Source organism: Rana temporaria, chromosome 8 (genome assembly GCF_905171775.1).
Source record: "Rana temporaria chromosome 8, aRanTem1.1, whole genome shotgun sequence".
Classification (NCBI taxonomy): domain Eukaryota; kingdom Metazoa; phylum Chordata; class Amphibia; order Anura; family Ranidae; genus Rana; species Rana temporaria.
The window spans coordinates 65,068,129-65,084,103 of NC_053496.1; the positions used below are offsets into that span (position 1 = coordinate 65,068,129).

The 15,975-nt window shown below is 41.6% G+C and overlaps 1 protein-coding gene across 1 annotated transcript in view; it reads right to left on the reverse strand.

Moving 5' to 3' along the window:
• Window positions 1-4,474: 4,474 nt before the first annotated feature.
• LOC120947014 (mucin-4-like) overlaps window positions 4,475-15,975 on the reverse strand; it is a 68,321-nt gene continuing 56,820 nt past the window's right edge. Inside the window, exons 6-8 of the mRNA XM_040361926.1 lie at window positions 11,003-11,139; window positions 5,183-5,287; window positions 4,475-4,793 (exon numbers count right to left, since the gene is read on the reverse strand). Of these exons, the coding sequence (XP_040217860.1) occupies window positions 4,650-4,793; window positions 5,183-5,287; window positions 11,003-11,139 (386 nt within the window). The 3' untranslated portion in view covers window positions 4,475-4,649. The remainder of the gene's footprint in view (window positions 4,794-5,182; window positions 5,288-11,002; window positions 11,140-15,975) is intronic.

The following is a 15,975-nucleotide window of genomic DNA, read 5'->3' on the forward strand; positions in this document are numbered from 1 at the left end:
GCTTCCGGTTCACTTATGTCAGTCAATAAGATGACTTTGTTTCTTTCCTACTTAATAATTCTGATCCATGCAGTGCTGGGACAAGGTCATCTGGAGCCCACTGCAAACAAGCCAAACTGTGCCCCCCCCTCCCCCCCCAGATATAGGAGCATTATGTGTTAGCAAAAATCCACCCTCCCATTAAACATTACTAAAGGCTTTTATACAAGCCTCTTCAAGGTAAGGGGCTTGCAGAAATAATTTTTATCTTCACCTCTGCACTGTGGAAAGGTTTGGCGTCTGTATTTTGGAAGCACGTATGCACGTCTACTATCATGCACTGAAGCAATCATCATGGAATTTGAATAGAAGTGAAGCACTTATGCACTTTATATTTATGCTTGTTATTTCCTTTTGAGTATCGGATTGTTTTCATCTGCACGTATATGCACTGGACACGTCCCTTTTTTATTTTATTTTTATTTATTTTTTATTGATGACATTGTTGTTGATGGTTTAATTCCTTGGTGAATTATATGGGACACTTTTCACTGCAGTCATTTATGGATTGAGTTTTTTTCACCCATGCATGGTATTGAATATTTATTTATATTTTTATATATATATATTTTTCCATTCTTAGTGTTTTTTACTTTTATGGACATTATTCACTAGTTATTTCATTCATTATTGCACTATGCACTTTGGATCAGTTGGAGCTATTTTGCTTTTTTGCACTTTATATGTTTTTTGAAGAAATTATTGCTGCTATCATTATCTGAACTCTTTCAGATTATTATATATTTTTATCAACACTGTGCTTGGTATTGGCACATTTGTTTTTATTTATTATTATTATTTCACTCTCAATACCCTCCACATTACCTGATTGATGTTGGGTGGTTATTTGATTTCTCTGGAGTGGAACACATATATACACAGGAATCGGTGGAGCATAATTGCCTAATAGTTTGTTCGTATTCTGGAAATTATTGAGAATTGTTACTATGGCTATTTAGTTTTATACTTTAATTTCTGCAATTGCCCTGGTTTATTTATAGACTACAATACCCAGAGAGAAACTGTACAACCCTTAGAATGCTTTGCTCCCGCACAGCCTGCTGGGGGAGGTAATTTAAGGAAGAGGACGTTTTTGGCGCGGTGATCTGTGTTAGATCCAGAGACTGTCATCCTGAAAGACTGTGATTGGAGTTCGCAGATGGAGTGTTTTGGAAGGACAAGGCCTGACCTGGTTGGGTGAGACGGGCACCTGCCCAAGCATACTGGCTGTATTGCAGGAGGGTGGATCGTTCACATTAATCACCGTGATTTGACTATTCGGGCCTCTTCCACCAGTTTTTTTGTTCCCTTATTGGATTACAAATTCCCCCTTTGCGCGCCAACACATGCCAACGCATAAGTGCACAGACTTTTGGGGTAATTTGTACTGAGGGTTGGTCTGATCAGCCAATCCACATTAGTGAAGTACACTATCTAAAACTGCCTGTTTAGTTATAGTAAACTTTTGATAGTTAATTTCATACTGTTTAACTGGGTAACTGGCTCCATCAGACTGTGTAGCACTGTTTAGACATGTGCAATTCGTTTTGTTTCTAATTCGTTTTTTTACGAAAATTAGGAAATTCGTTAATTACGAATTTCCGTAATTTCCGAATTTATTTCCGAATTTTTGGACTTCCGAAAATTTCGAATTTACGAATTTTCGTATTTCCGAAAATTCGAATTTTCATATTTCCAAAAATTAGCATTTACGAATTTTCAAAGTTTTTAAATTTTCGAATTTTTCAAATTTTTCGAATTTTTCAATTTTTCAATTTTTCAATTTTCTAATTTTCGTATTACCGAAAAATTGAAAAAATCGAAGTTCGAAAATTGAAAAATGTTTCAAATTTCTAATTTTTCAATTTTAGAATTTTAGATATTTCGTATTTCCGAATTCGAAATTTGAAGATTGAAAATTTAGAAAATTTTCGAAAATTAGAAAATTGAAAAATTAGAAAATTCGTAAATTTTCCGAATTTCCGAAAAATCCTTTTTTTTTTCGTTGCATTTGTTCTTTTTTTGGAAATTCAGAAATTTTTTTTTTTCAGTTTTTTGCTTTTTCGGAAACCCGAAAATTTCCCAAATTTATGAAAAAATAAAAAAAAACGAATGAAACAAAAACGAAAAAAACTAATTTTTCGAATTTCCCGAATTTACAAAAAAAAAAAAAAAAAATAACATAAAAAAAAATAACATAAACGAAAAAAAACTATTTTTTTTGGCAGTGCACATGTCTAGCACTGTTATTAGAGAGAGCTGGGTGAGGCTTGGCGGGGAGGCGCCTCAGTGCGGATATCTTACTGAGGGGGCCCCTTTGCTGTGTGCTTACACAGGTCTGCATAGCTGATACCAGTTGTGCCAAGGGAGGGTTTGAGACAGTTTTAGGGGTTGAAAGCCAGAGCGTAGACCCAAAACAAACCAGCAGCTCCTTCGGGGGTAGTACTACAATTATTTTTAGGGTTTACATCTACTTTAAACCTCATACTGTATGCATTTGGGCAAATAATAGGAATTATTTAAGTTATCGTTGATGTAATGGATTTACCCCTCAAAATCAAGAGTTCTCTTTACTACTTGGAGGACCACTTAATTAATATTTGAAATAAACAGAAATAAAATGGGACAGGTCCTTGGTTTGATAAGAATAATACATGTATTTGACATATCTGATCTTTCCTCCAAAAGATGGCATGCAATGCTAAACAAGGTCTGTAGTATGAACTGCACAGCAAAACCATCAAATGGTAGCCGATTTCGACTTGGTAGGTTCCGGTGAACCAAAGGAAAAATGCTCCTTTACCTCCTTGTTAAAACTATCCTTAATGCTCCAGGCAAACTTTTCTTTACCATAGGTGTACACAATACCTATAGAGGAGCTCTGTTTGTAGAGCCTGTCATATTCTGCCTTCCTGTGGTACACTTTATACATGCCTAGCAACAAAGGTGTGGATAAATCAGGTTGGAGAATCAAGTCTAAATAGGACTAAGGCCCCATATACACGATCGGAATTTCCAATGGAAAAGGTCAGACGGACTTTTTCCATCGGAAATTCCGACCGTGTGTATGCCCCATCGGAAAAATTCCATCGGAAATTCCAATGAATTCCATCGGAGTTTAAATATAGAACATGTTCTATTTTACTCCGATGGAATTCCGATGTGCTTTTGGCTGGGAAAAAGCCCAATCTTGTGTATGCGGCATTTGACTGCTAGGAAAGACATAGGCCTGGATTCACAAAGACTTACGACAGCGTATCTCCAGATACGCCGTCGTAAGTCCGAATGGCCTGTCACAATTAGTTACGCCGTTCACGTAAGACATACGCCGGCGTAAAGCTAAAGCAGGTCTCTAGGTGGCGCAGCCCATGCTAAGTATGGACGTCGGAACAAGCGTATCTTTTTACGTCGTTTGCGTAAGTCGTACGCGAATAGGGCTGTGCGTAAGTTACGTTCACGTCGTAGGCAGTGTTCGACGTATCTTAGGCATTCTATCTGACGCATGCACACTGGGATACGTCCACGGACGGCGCATGTGCCGTTTGTTCAAAACGTCATTTACGTAGGGTCATGTTTCATTTACATAAAACATGCCCACCTCTTCACAATTTGAATTACGCGCTCTTACGCCGGAACATTTACGCTATGCCGCCGTAACTTAGGACGCAAGTGCTTTGTGAATACAGCACTTGCCTTTCTAAGTTGTGGCGGCATAGCGTAAATACGATACGCTACGCCCGCCCACACTTACGCCGCCCTACGTGAATCTGGGCCATACTGTATATATAGTTTCAACACTATAAGCTAATAATGTAGAGGACACCCTCCTTACTACATGGAGGCTTCCCAATGTAAGCACTTCCATACTGAGGTCCAGATTTAAATTATATCCTACAGGGACAGTGGTATTGTGCATAAAGCCACATAGAAAAACAGATACTTCATCTGAATAATCCAGTGTTACTCTGATTATGTTTTGTGTGTTGCCCACGTCTTTCACGCACAACAAAAGTTCAGGTACAGCCAACAATGATGACACATTTCAGACCAGATTTTTCCTAGTCATATCATGAAAAAAAATGATATGTATAAGTAATATGTGAGCTGTAGTGCTGGACTATTTTGGATAATTGTATTGTACTACTCCCATGACCTCAGATCTTTACATCCTGGATAATGTTGTAAAGCACTGTGCAAACTGTTGACACTATATAAATACTGTATAATAATAGTAATAATAATAAGTAATATTATAAGTAATATTGTGAGGTGACATTTTCATTTCCCATTTTTTCCTGAAGGTTTAGATAAAATAATTGAAATGAAAGAAGCAATAGTCTGCCTCTCCCAACAACTGTGGCCGTTCCACTTATGCTGAAGATGTGATATAAACAAATACAGTCCAGTTGTAGTCATATTACATGGACATCCCAAATTATAGTTAAGTTACAACAAAGGACCCCATTGTCCTCTTTATTTCTCTGAATCTATACACTTTGTACTTAGATGTTCCACTACAAGCTATATTCTACCAAATGGAAAAGCATAACAGTTCATGTATTCTTCAAGTGGTTCTTCAAGTGTTTTTTCTGAACTAGATTTTCAACCATCTAATTCATATTTGGAAAATGAGGAAGGGAAAATGGGAAGGGTCCTTGGTGAGATGTGATTAAAAAATGGGCTTGATGTATCTGGTCTTCCTCCAGAAGATGGCACGTGATGCTATGCAAGGCCTCTAAGCATGGATCAAATTCCTGACAATGCAAAAGAAAAGTTTAGGTGCTAAACACATATTTGCTGCATATTTTTCACAGATTATCCAGAGATTAGATAAGATTTAGCTTAGTCAATTAATTTTTAGTGCCTACAACAATATACCACTAAATGAAAAGTTGCCTAAGGTGGGGCATGCTTGTTACCAGTCCAATACTTACATAGAAATCAACTCATATGCTTAGTACGCTGAACTGTTCGCCTGTAGGAACCGAAATGCCAATTCTTTTTTCACGTAAGAAATCAAAGGGCAGTATAAAAATGTTTTTAAAAATATGGTATGATAGTTGTTTGATTATTTTCTTTTGTCTGAGTAAAAGTTCAAAAATCCTTTCCAAATTTCACTATTCCGGAGGTGGTGTATACATACCTGTTGTCCTCTACATAGAAAAAGCGATAGAGAAGTTTTTAGACATTTTTGAAGCTCGTAGAGGTCATCATTGTTATCAAGGCTGCTGGGGTCAAACCATAAACCCTAAAAAAGTCAAATAAAAATAGATTGTTTGGATTTCAAACTAACACATTAAAATGAGAAATTGTACTAATCAATTTTTAAGCTGGGTACACACTATAATAAAATTGGGTGAACGAACGTCTGGTTTCCCTCAATGTTTTACGAAGTCGAACCCGAGGATGGTACTAATTGTACGAAAATTCTCAAACAACAAGGGTTTCGTTTTTTAATTTAACGTAGAAACGTTGTAGTGTAAAATATTGTTGTTTATGGTTTCTGATCACGCACAGTCTTTCGTATCTGATTTTTCATGTACAAAAACAGTACACATTAAATGAAAAAGAGATTTGGAGTTTGTTGCGTTGGAAATTTTCATTTAATTTGATGTAAAAAGTTGTGTATGCACGATACGAAAATTGTCTGATCGTTACTCGTAAAGTATTTTTCTTCCGATTACAATCCAACTAAAATCTATCTTATATGTAATAATCTTATTTTATTTATTTGTTGTTAAAATTATTTCAGCCTGGGATCGCATATATACATTGCATGTGATTCGCACCGCATTACTGGTGTGGATCACATGCGATGTCTGTGCAATGCAAATTCAGCCATACAGTTGTATGGCTGAACTCGCATTGGATTCACCCAAAAAAGGTGCAGGGCCCTGTCCAAATCCTCAGTTTTCACTGCGATCTGTAAACCGATCTGGTGTGTCATTAACTTTGTATTGACACCTGCAGCTGTTTGCAGAGGGCAATGTGAACTGCCTGCGCCGTGCGGGGGAGATATGATGCGGGAACCGGTACTGGAATCGTGCTGGTTCCCGCATCGCAAGAGTGTGAACCCAGGCTAAAAGATAAAGAAGAATTGAAAGTATATGCAAGCATAGTAATTTAATTATTTCTGAGAAATTGTATATTACAATTTTATGCACATAGGCTTTGTTTCATACAGTGCTTTCACATTATATACTATACATATCCCAAATATCTATTAGAGGATATATATTTATGCATGGGGTTTTACAAATTTAAAAAGTTCCTGATAAGTTTCCTGGATCAAAATCCATGTTTTCAGAGGGAACAATAACATATGTGCACTCAGGCATCCAGAAAGGAAAAACATCTCTCTCTAGGAGTTTGGGGGGGAAAAGACATTCAACAACCCGTACAGTAGGTGGGGTGTGATTAGTCGCCACGTCCCCCATGTTTCCCTCCTCGTTCGGAGCCAAACAAGGTTTACTTTAGAGGCCTACCCTGGGTTGGTTTCTTCTGGGCTACACTAGACACTTTGAATTGGGTCACTGCCCTACACAGGGGGGTAACTTGAACAGCTGACTAAGCTCTAATAAACTATTTTGATGTTACTGTACACCACCACGTTCTCTTGTGCCGTTAGGAAGGACATGCAGAACCCATGCCCTGTCCACCTGTCCAGCTTACAACCGCTATCTCACTCCCAGTAATGGTATGGGGTCCCACCTGCACCTAGTGTGGACTCCATGCATACATTTCACTTAACTCTTTCTCTTCCTTACCTGTGTACAGGATGAGGGCCCCCCGGCGGTGCAGATCTGCTGCTGTTGCTTTGGGAGACAGCTCGCAGCTGAAGAAGTGCCAACATCTCTCTTGCTGCGAAAGGGCTATCTCACCTGTCTAATGCACAGGCTTATGACAAGCTGCTAGAGAGACCTTTGTTAACCTTGGTAACCACTGTATCTTTATACCGTATTAACTCTTTTTATCTTCATACCCTGATGTGTTTTGACTATATGTGCTGGTTACTTGCATTACACACCTTGAGTAACTTCAGACCAGGCAAAGGCAACGTTTTAAACACTTTACATGAATAAATTAACATGATGGCATATACAGACAACAGTCTGAAATAAAGTGCAGCCATTTTCCTAACATCCCTAGTCCCTAACTCAAGCTTTTGGCTGCCCCAGCATACCTGCATAGAAAAGAGTTTATTTTTGGCAGAGTCCATGGACAGTATCTTCAGGAAGGACTGCAAGTACTAGCAATCCCCTTAAGCATGGAAAACTCCGACCTTTAGCATGGCACTAGAAATCCAGACTCCGGCAATGGCACTTAGTAATAAGTCTGAACAGGTCAGAACCGCACAGCCAGAATGGCAAAAATGGAATCCCCCCAGGGTCCAGACTCCTGACCCTTTTATAGCACACAGGATGGGGGGTCAGACTCAGAAAATACCAGCCAAGAAAAACCTGGGAAGCTCAATTAACTTCCACCAACCCAGCAGGTGTAGCGTTACCCACCACCTGCCACAAACCAGTGCTGAGATAATACTAAATTTGAGACATTATTTTATGATGTTGAGAAATGATCTAGACATCAGCAAAACCACAACTTTCTATATGTTATTGAGGGAAAAGTAAAATTTCTTGTAAACTTTACAAAGAGCGTTCACGGGGCTGAGGGAAGAGCAGTGGGAAAGCAAGGATGAGGGGTGGGATGCATCTTCACCCCATGTAAATTAGGGTGATACACCGATTCACGAACGTACTTGCACCCGCTACGCCGTTTACGTAAGGCTTACGACCGGCGTAAAGTTACCCCTGCTATATGAGGTGCAGGTAATGCAAAGTATGGACGTAGGAACAAGCGTATCTTTTTACGTCGTTTACGTAAGTCGTACGTGAATGGGGCTGTGCGTAGGTTGCGTTCACGTCACAGGCATTGAGCCGGCGTATCTTAGGGCGTAAATTCGACGTGATACCGAGCATGTGCGCGCATGCCCCGTTCTTTAGGAGCGTCATTTATGTGGGGTCACGATTTATTTCCATACAACACGCCCCCTACCAGCCTACTTTGAATTGGGCAGGCTTACGCCAGCAAATTTACGCTACTCCGCCGCAACTTACGGAGCAAGTGCTTTGTGAATACTGCACTTGCCTGTCTAAGTTGCGGAGGCGTAGCGTAAATAGGATACGCTACGCCCGCACAAAGATACGCCCTCCTACGTGAATCTGGCCCTCTGTGTACAGAACACCTCCAGGTAGCCATATTGCTTTGCATTTATAGAAAACTACAGCCACTGCAGACTGAACAGGAAAGGTCATTTTTAATAAAATTCAATTACAATATGACTTGCATCACTATTGTACATGCTATATTATTTTTTCTTTTATTTGCCATTTTTTTTTCTCCATGAAAGTGAAATTATCCTTTTATGTTCCCTAGGGAGGTATTTTTAACTGTATGGGGAATGGACTGACAGGAAGAAAAGAGAGATCACTGTTCCTGATCACTAGGAACAGTTGATCTCTCTCTCCTCCCTGTCAGAAAGGGGATCCGCCTTGTTTACAAAGGCAGATCCCCGTTCTGCCTCTCTTTCCTGCGATTGCAGGTAGCCAGCAGACATCGAGTCCACCAGACCCACGGGTGAGGACCCATGGCAGGCGCATGCAAAAGGTAGTGCACGGACTGCCGTACCGGTATGGCGCTTCGCGCAGCTGAGCCACCTTGCCGCAGTATAACTGCGGCGGCTGGTTGGCAAGTAGTTAAACAAGAGATTACTGCTGCACTTAATGGGAGCTCCAGCATTTGTAGAAAGCTAAATTGTCATTTGTGAATTCAGGGTCTTTGTGAATTCAGGTGAATTCTGTCGGAGGGCATGACCTCAGCCCGGGTACGCTGCATTATGAAGTGATCCATCTAGTGGTGAGAGCGGAGATTGTTTCCGACATAATTATTTATTGAAACGCCTATGTTTAGCATTTGTTTGTGAGTGTAACTGATATAGGGGGTTACCTCTCTTTTTATTAAATACATTTATAGTGTTTACGAAATTACGCTATGTGTACTTGCATTTCTCTTGTCATGAGTGACACATAGATGGATACACCTGTTCCTGCCGGTCCAAGAAAGGATTTTCCTATGGGCTTATATCCACCTTTCATCTGGTGAGTGTATTACCTTAGGGCAGGGATAAGCAATTAGCGGACCTCCAGATGTTGCCAAACTACAAGTCCCATGAGGCATAGCGAGACTCTGACAGCATCAAGCATGACACCCAGAGGCAGAGGCATGATGGGACTTGTAGTTTGGCAACAGCTGGAGGTCCGCTAATTGCTTATCCCTGCCTTAGGGGGTTAAGACACAAGTTGTGGTGATGGCTGGAACACAGGACACAGATCGTGTGTGAACAGAGCGACCAATTTAATTTAGACATTTGTATATTGGACACTTTACCGCCACTAATACTGGAATCCCTTTTTCAGTATATTTATTACAATATCTCTGCACGTGCTACTACTTTTACATAAAGTGGAACCTCGAATTGTGAGTAACGCGGTAACAAGCTTTTTGCAATATGAGCACTGTATTTTTTTTAAATCCTAACTCGGTTTGCGAGTGTTGTCTCGCGAAACTAGCAGGATTCAAGCCAAAGCAGTGTGCAGTACCGCATTTGGCCTGAAGTGGGGGGCGCGGGAGCCGGGCAGAGCCGAACAGCGCAGTTCGGAGATGATCGGAAAGACTCAGAAATACGTCGTTCCCGAGCCTTTCCGAGGTTTGCCAAGGTTAGCCAAGCCGCCCTCTGGCTTTTTCGTGTGTTCCCGAGGCTCTCCAGGGCCCCCCCCCACCTCTGGTCACATGCGGTATTGCATGCCAATAAAGTCAATGCGGAACAAATTATTTTCGTTTCCATTGACTTCAATGGGGAAACTCGCCACCTTTTCTTCAAGCCAAACCCAAACACTTTTGCGGCACAGGGCAATTTTTTTATTTATTTTTTGTAGTAAACACTATAGGATTATAAAAGACCTGGGATACATTTGGGTGCCCCAAGGGGAGTAGTAATGTAGCACACAGAGCGCCCTATTGGGTGTGGCCAACTTGCTTGGCCAACTTACTCACCCCACCCTTCAGTAATGACAAACCGGCCCCAAGCAGCAGCGGTAGGACCCGGTTCACACTGGGGCGACTCGTCAGGCGACACAGCCGCCTGACAAGTCGCGTCCCATTGTAGTGAATGAAACCATTTAAATACTGAAGTCATTTTGCAAGTTGCCTCTCAAGACGCCTTGAGATCGCCTTGCCGAGTCACCCCCAAAGTCGGGTCGCCTGTGTGTGAACCGGCTCTAACAGATTTGTGTATGACTATCTTGGTCAGGTGGACTGAAACCCGGACACATGATTCAAAACCCGAACTGTCCAGGTGAATCCTGGACAGGTGGCAACCCTATTGATGGATGTTTCCAACAGCCCTTCAACGTAGTGTATTTGTCTGTAAATAAGCCTAATAGGTTAAAATTGTTTCTAGAGTGAGGACTTGCCCAATATTTACCACATTGCAGTTGCCAATTTTGCTAGCAGCAAAACACACAATAACGAGACATTAGAAGAGGTAGACGGTACCTGATCCATCAAAGGTTATTGCTTTGATTCAGGTATATTCTATGCATGAAAAATGTCTTGCTCATAGATCAGACTCACTGCTTTTGAGAAATCCCGGAAAGCATGGGTACTCTGGTACGCCAAATGATCTGCTGATGATATACTGTATGTCATGCTGCGTAACCTCTTGATATGTCGAAGCACTTAGTTCCTTAATCCTCATTACAGCCATTGTTTTCTATCCTCTACTGATGTGTTATTGCCCTGTGTGGCAGAACTCTCTGACTTTTGTTTGACCCTTTGTCACTTTTTTTATATAAAACTCAACAGAAACATATTGAAATAAAAAATGATTTCCAGAGCTTCCTACCTGTGGGGTATACAAGATGGAATCTTCTATGTTTCTTGGTAATACGTTATTTATTTTGCAATATTCCAGAAAAATCATTATTTCCCAAATTCTTGCTGGTATGTTTACTTCGTACCTCAGTGGTGCCATTTCCAAAGCTGCCAAATAAAGGTGAAATTTCTTTAATTGCGTAAATTTATAAAAAAAATTATAAAAATGAGGTAAGATTTTCAAGCTAGGCACACATCTGCAGGTCATCTATTCTAAGAATTGAAAGAGACATCCATGCTGTAGCAATCATCACTGAGAACGTAAAGCGATCACAGAAATGTACTCAATACTTGCCTTTTCCCACTCAATGGAGGAGAGTTACTAAAACTAGAGCACACAGAATTTGCTGCAGCTGTGCATAGTAACCAATAAAGCGTTGACAATAGAACCTAGAAGCTGATTGGTTACTATGCACAGCTGCTCCAGATTCTGTGTGTACCAGTTTTAGAAGTCTTCCAATATCTCACAATTTAGCTGCAGTGCCCATCTGTTGGTGAGGACAGGTGACACAGCTCATCCATTCTGAAATACTGGATGAGCATATATTAAGAAAATCCATCAGTTTTCTCATGTTCTTTTAAAAGAAAACCCCCATTGGTATTCAACTTTGCTGAACTCCCCTGCCTTTAGGAAATATTCCATTATCTATATAAAGGGGAGCATGTGACCTCTCCCCCTTCTTCCCAGGATGCAGTGCTTAGGCCTGAGCGGACAATCATCAGACCTGAACACTTTCACATGGGGAGGTGGAAGAAGTTATTTACCCTGTGTAAGATCTGACACAAAACTGAAAGGGTTTTTCTGGGTCCAATGGAAAAACAGAAGGGAAGTTGTTGGGGGGATGTTCTTTCAAAAGAACCAGTCACTTTGCCCCAGGTTGTCAAAGTGTACCACATTAGGGCCCTTTCACACGGGCGTACGAACGGACCGTTTATTACGGACCGTTTATATCCACGTCCGCATAGTTCCGCTTTTTCAGATGGAAGAAAACCCTATTTTTCTTCTGTCTGGCGGAAAGGATCGGATGAATACAGACACACGGTCCGTATTCATCCGATTCCCCATATGGGAGAGCGGAGGAGAGACAGGGCGGTCTCGGCACTGTGTGCGGGGACCGCCCTGTCCGCCGACAGCTCAGCGGGGATTAAAGGGTCACTAAGGCCCCTTTCACATTGAGGAGTTTTTCAGGCGGTAAAGCGCTGAAAATAGCGCTGCTATCCCGCCTGAAAAACTCCTGCACTGCAGACTCAATGTGAAAGCCCGAGGGCTTTCACACTGAGGCGATGCGCTGGCGGGAGACAAAAAAATCTCCTGTCAGCAGCATCTTTGGAGCGGTGAGAGGAGCGGCATGTATACCGCTCCTTCACCGCTCCTTCCCATTGAAAACAATGGGAACCGCGGCAATACCGCCCGCAATGCGCCTCTATAGAGGCGCATTGCGGGCGGTATTAACTCTTTATCGGCCGCTAGCGGGGGTTAATACCGCTAGCGGCCGAATCCCGTGGTAATCCCGGCGGTATAGCGCCGCTATATTTAGCGGCGTTATACCGCAACCGCAGCTCCTGCCTCAGTCTGAAAGGGGCCTAAAGGAAAAAAAATGTTTTGCTGAAATGACTGTTTACAGGGTATAGAGACATATAAGTTAACTGATTTCTTTTAAAAAAGATTACAAATTTAAGTTAATCTATCATATAATGTGCCTCTAGTTTCACGTTCGGTTTTAAAGGTACATACATGAATTTCCGGATGAGAGGTGAGTCGGGAAGACTCACAGAACAAAAACAAAAAATCCAGGGCAGTGTTTTGTTTTTAAAATGAATCTGATTGGTTCTGAGGAGTTTTAGACACACAGTAATGACAGCTTAGACCACCGTGAAAATCTCCCAGTGTGATGGTGATAAGGAAACAGGCAACCAGGAAGTGTGGAGATCACAGCAGAATTACAGCAACTTCAAAGCAAAAACGAACAATAAGGACATGAAACCAGGACTGCAGTAAGATAAAGGAAGCTATTTAGCTAAAAAAAAAAAATTCTTTAGTGACCCTTTAACGGAGGAATCCCCGCTGAGCCAAACGGGCTAACGGAGCGGATCAATACGGATCCGCTCCGTGTGAAAGAGCCCTTACAATTGTATGTGCAATTTACTTTATATTTATCAGTCTAATCAGAACCTGGTTGATTCTGCCTGTCAAAATCCATATGCGGGTTTACAACCGCTTTAAGTGGTTAAATTATTATTTTTTTCTCATTAATCTACACCTCATAATGACAAAGTGAAAACAGAATTTTAGAAATGTTTGCAAATGTATGAAAAAGGAAAAAACTGAAATATCACATTGACATGAATATTCAGACCCTTTGCGACAACACTTGAAAGTTAGCTCAGGTGCCTCCTGTTTCTCTTGATCATTGCTGAGATGTTTCCAAACCCTGATTGGATTCCACCTGTAGTAAATTATATTGATTGGATATGATTGGGAAAGGCACACACTTCTCTATGAAAAGCCTCACAGCTGACAATACATACTGTATTAGAGCAAAAGCCATGAGGTCAAATTAACTGCTTGTAGAGCTTGGTGCAAAACGCACTTAGCCCTGGTTCACACTGGGTACGATTTGGAACGATTTGAGATGCGATTTGACATGTCAAATCGCATCTCAAATCGGCGGCAATTGTCGGCAATGGCACTGTCCTAATCAGTGCGACGCCGCATCTGCGATTTCAAAAAGTAGTTCCTGTACTACTTTTTGCGATTTCGGGCCGCGGTTTACATTAAATTGCGGCCGAAATCGCATCAAAATCGCGTCAAAATCGCAGCCGCAAAATCGCGGTAAAATCGTGCATTTTACCGCGATTTTGAATTCGCAGCAGTGTGAACCTAGGCGAAAGCCCACTTTAACTTTACAGGGAACCATTCCTAGGATCAAGAAACACAGCCTCCATCTGCCTACCCATCAAAAGAGAAAAAAAGCTGCATTCAGATTGGCCCAAAGCCCTGAGCCGCGGTGCTCTTCACAAAACTGAGCTAAGCCTGAGAGTTTACTGTTGTGTTTCTCACTACACATTGAGGTTGATTTACTAAAGGCAAATATACTATGCATGACAAGTGCGGTTGCTGTATATCTGATGGGAGGGTCGAAAATGAGTGGAAGCTCTGCTGATTTCTCGTATCCAATCATGTGGAAGCAAAAATGCTGTTTTTTATTTTCCTTGCATGTCCCCCTCAGATCTACAGCGACTGCACTTCCAACTGCACATAACTGAGCTGAGAGCCAGTTAGGCTTGATCCACACTTGTGCAGGTTGCAGTTTGCATATTTTAGGTGCATTTTGCGTTTTTTTTTTAAAACACATCTTTAAACCATTGAAGTCTATGGAACCAAAAGACAGAAATAAAAACCCTGTCCCTTTCCAGAAAATGCACAGAACTCAACTACATCCATAGGAAACCATGTTAAATGGACTGTAGTGTGTTTCTGCAAAACTGAAAACGCACTAAAAAATGCATAGATGTGAACCAGGCAGCCTTAGTGTTGCTACCTCATATCCCTTCCTAACCGAACACAAATTAACCACTTAAGACCCGGACCTTTAGGCAGCTAAAGGACCCGGGCCGGTTTTGCGATTCTGCACTGCGTCGCTTTAACAGACAATTGCGTGGTCGTGCGACGTGGCTCCCAAACAAAATTGGCATCCTTTTTTTCTCACAAATAGAGCTTTCTTTTGGTGGTATTTGATCACCTCTGCATTTTTTATTTTTTGCGCTATAAACAAAAATAGAGCGTCAATTTTGAAAAAAATTCAATATTTTTTACTTTTTGCTATAATAAATATCCCTCAAAAATATATAAAAAAAACGTTTTTTTCCCTCAGTTTAGGCCGATATGTATTCTTCTATCTATTTTTGGTAAAGAAAAAAATCGCAATAAGCGTTTATCGGTTGGTTTGCGCAAAATTTATAGCGTTTACAAAATAGGGGATAGTTTTATTGCATTTTTATAAAAAAAATGTTTTTACTACTAGAGGCGATCAGCGATTTTTTTCGTGACTGCGACATTATGGCGGACACTTCGGACAATTTTGACACATTTTTGGGACCATTGTCAATTTTACAGCAAAAAATGCATTTAAGATGCATTGTTTACTGTGAAAATGACAATTGCAGTTTGGGAGTTAACCACAAGGGGGCGCTGAAGGGGTTATGTATGACCTAATATGTGTTTCTAACTGTAGGGGGGTGTGGCTGTAGGTGTGACGTCATTGATTGTGTATCCCTATAAAAGGGATCACACGATCGATGACGGAGCCACAGTGAAGAACGGGGAAGCTCTCCCCGTTCTTCAGCTCCGGGGACCGATCGCGGGATCAGGTCCGCGGGTCCGGCGGTCCCAGTGCTTTGGACTGGGGCGCGGGCGCGACTGGACACTAGCAGAGGACGTACCTGTACATGCATGTGCCCAGCCGTGCCATTCTGCCAACGTAAATGTGCAGGAGGCGGTCCTTAAGCGGTTAATTACACAGGTTATGTGGCTGATTAAGGTGGTAATTAAACTCACTCGGTGCCATATCTGCATTGAATTAGCCTCAGAACCTGTGTAGTTAATATGTGTTCGGGTTTAAAGGGATGAGGTGCCGACCCTAGAGCTAGTGCAATCCTTTACAAACCGCCTGAGCCTCCACCTGCACAGTGTGTAGGCTGCTGCAGCTACACTGCTGTTCCAAAACATATTGGGCGGGAAGATCTGTGGGGGGGAGCAACTGAAATCTGGGGGAGGCACAACCCACCCTAGCACCTCCCCCCAGATCTGGTCATGTTCAAGCAGTCGCGACTGCATTTGGTGCAGCTGTGCATGGTTATCGGCTTCTAACTGTAGCTTGTTAAATTATGGTTTGGCAATAAAACCTGGAAGCTGATTGGTTTCTATGCAGAGCTGCACCAGAT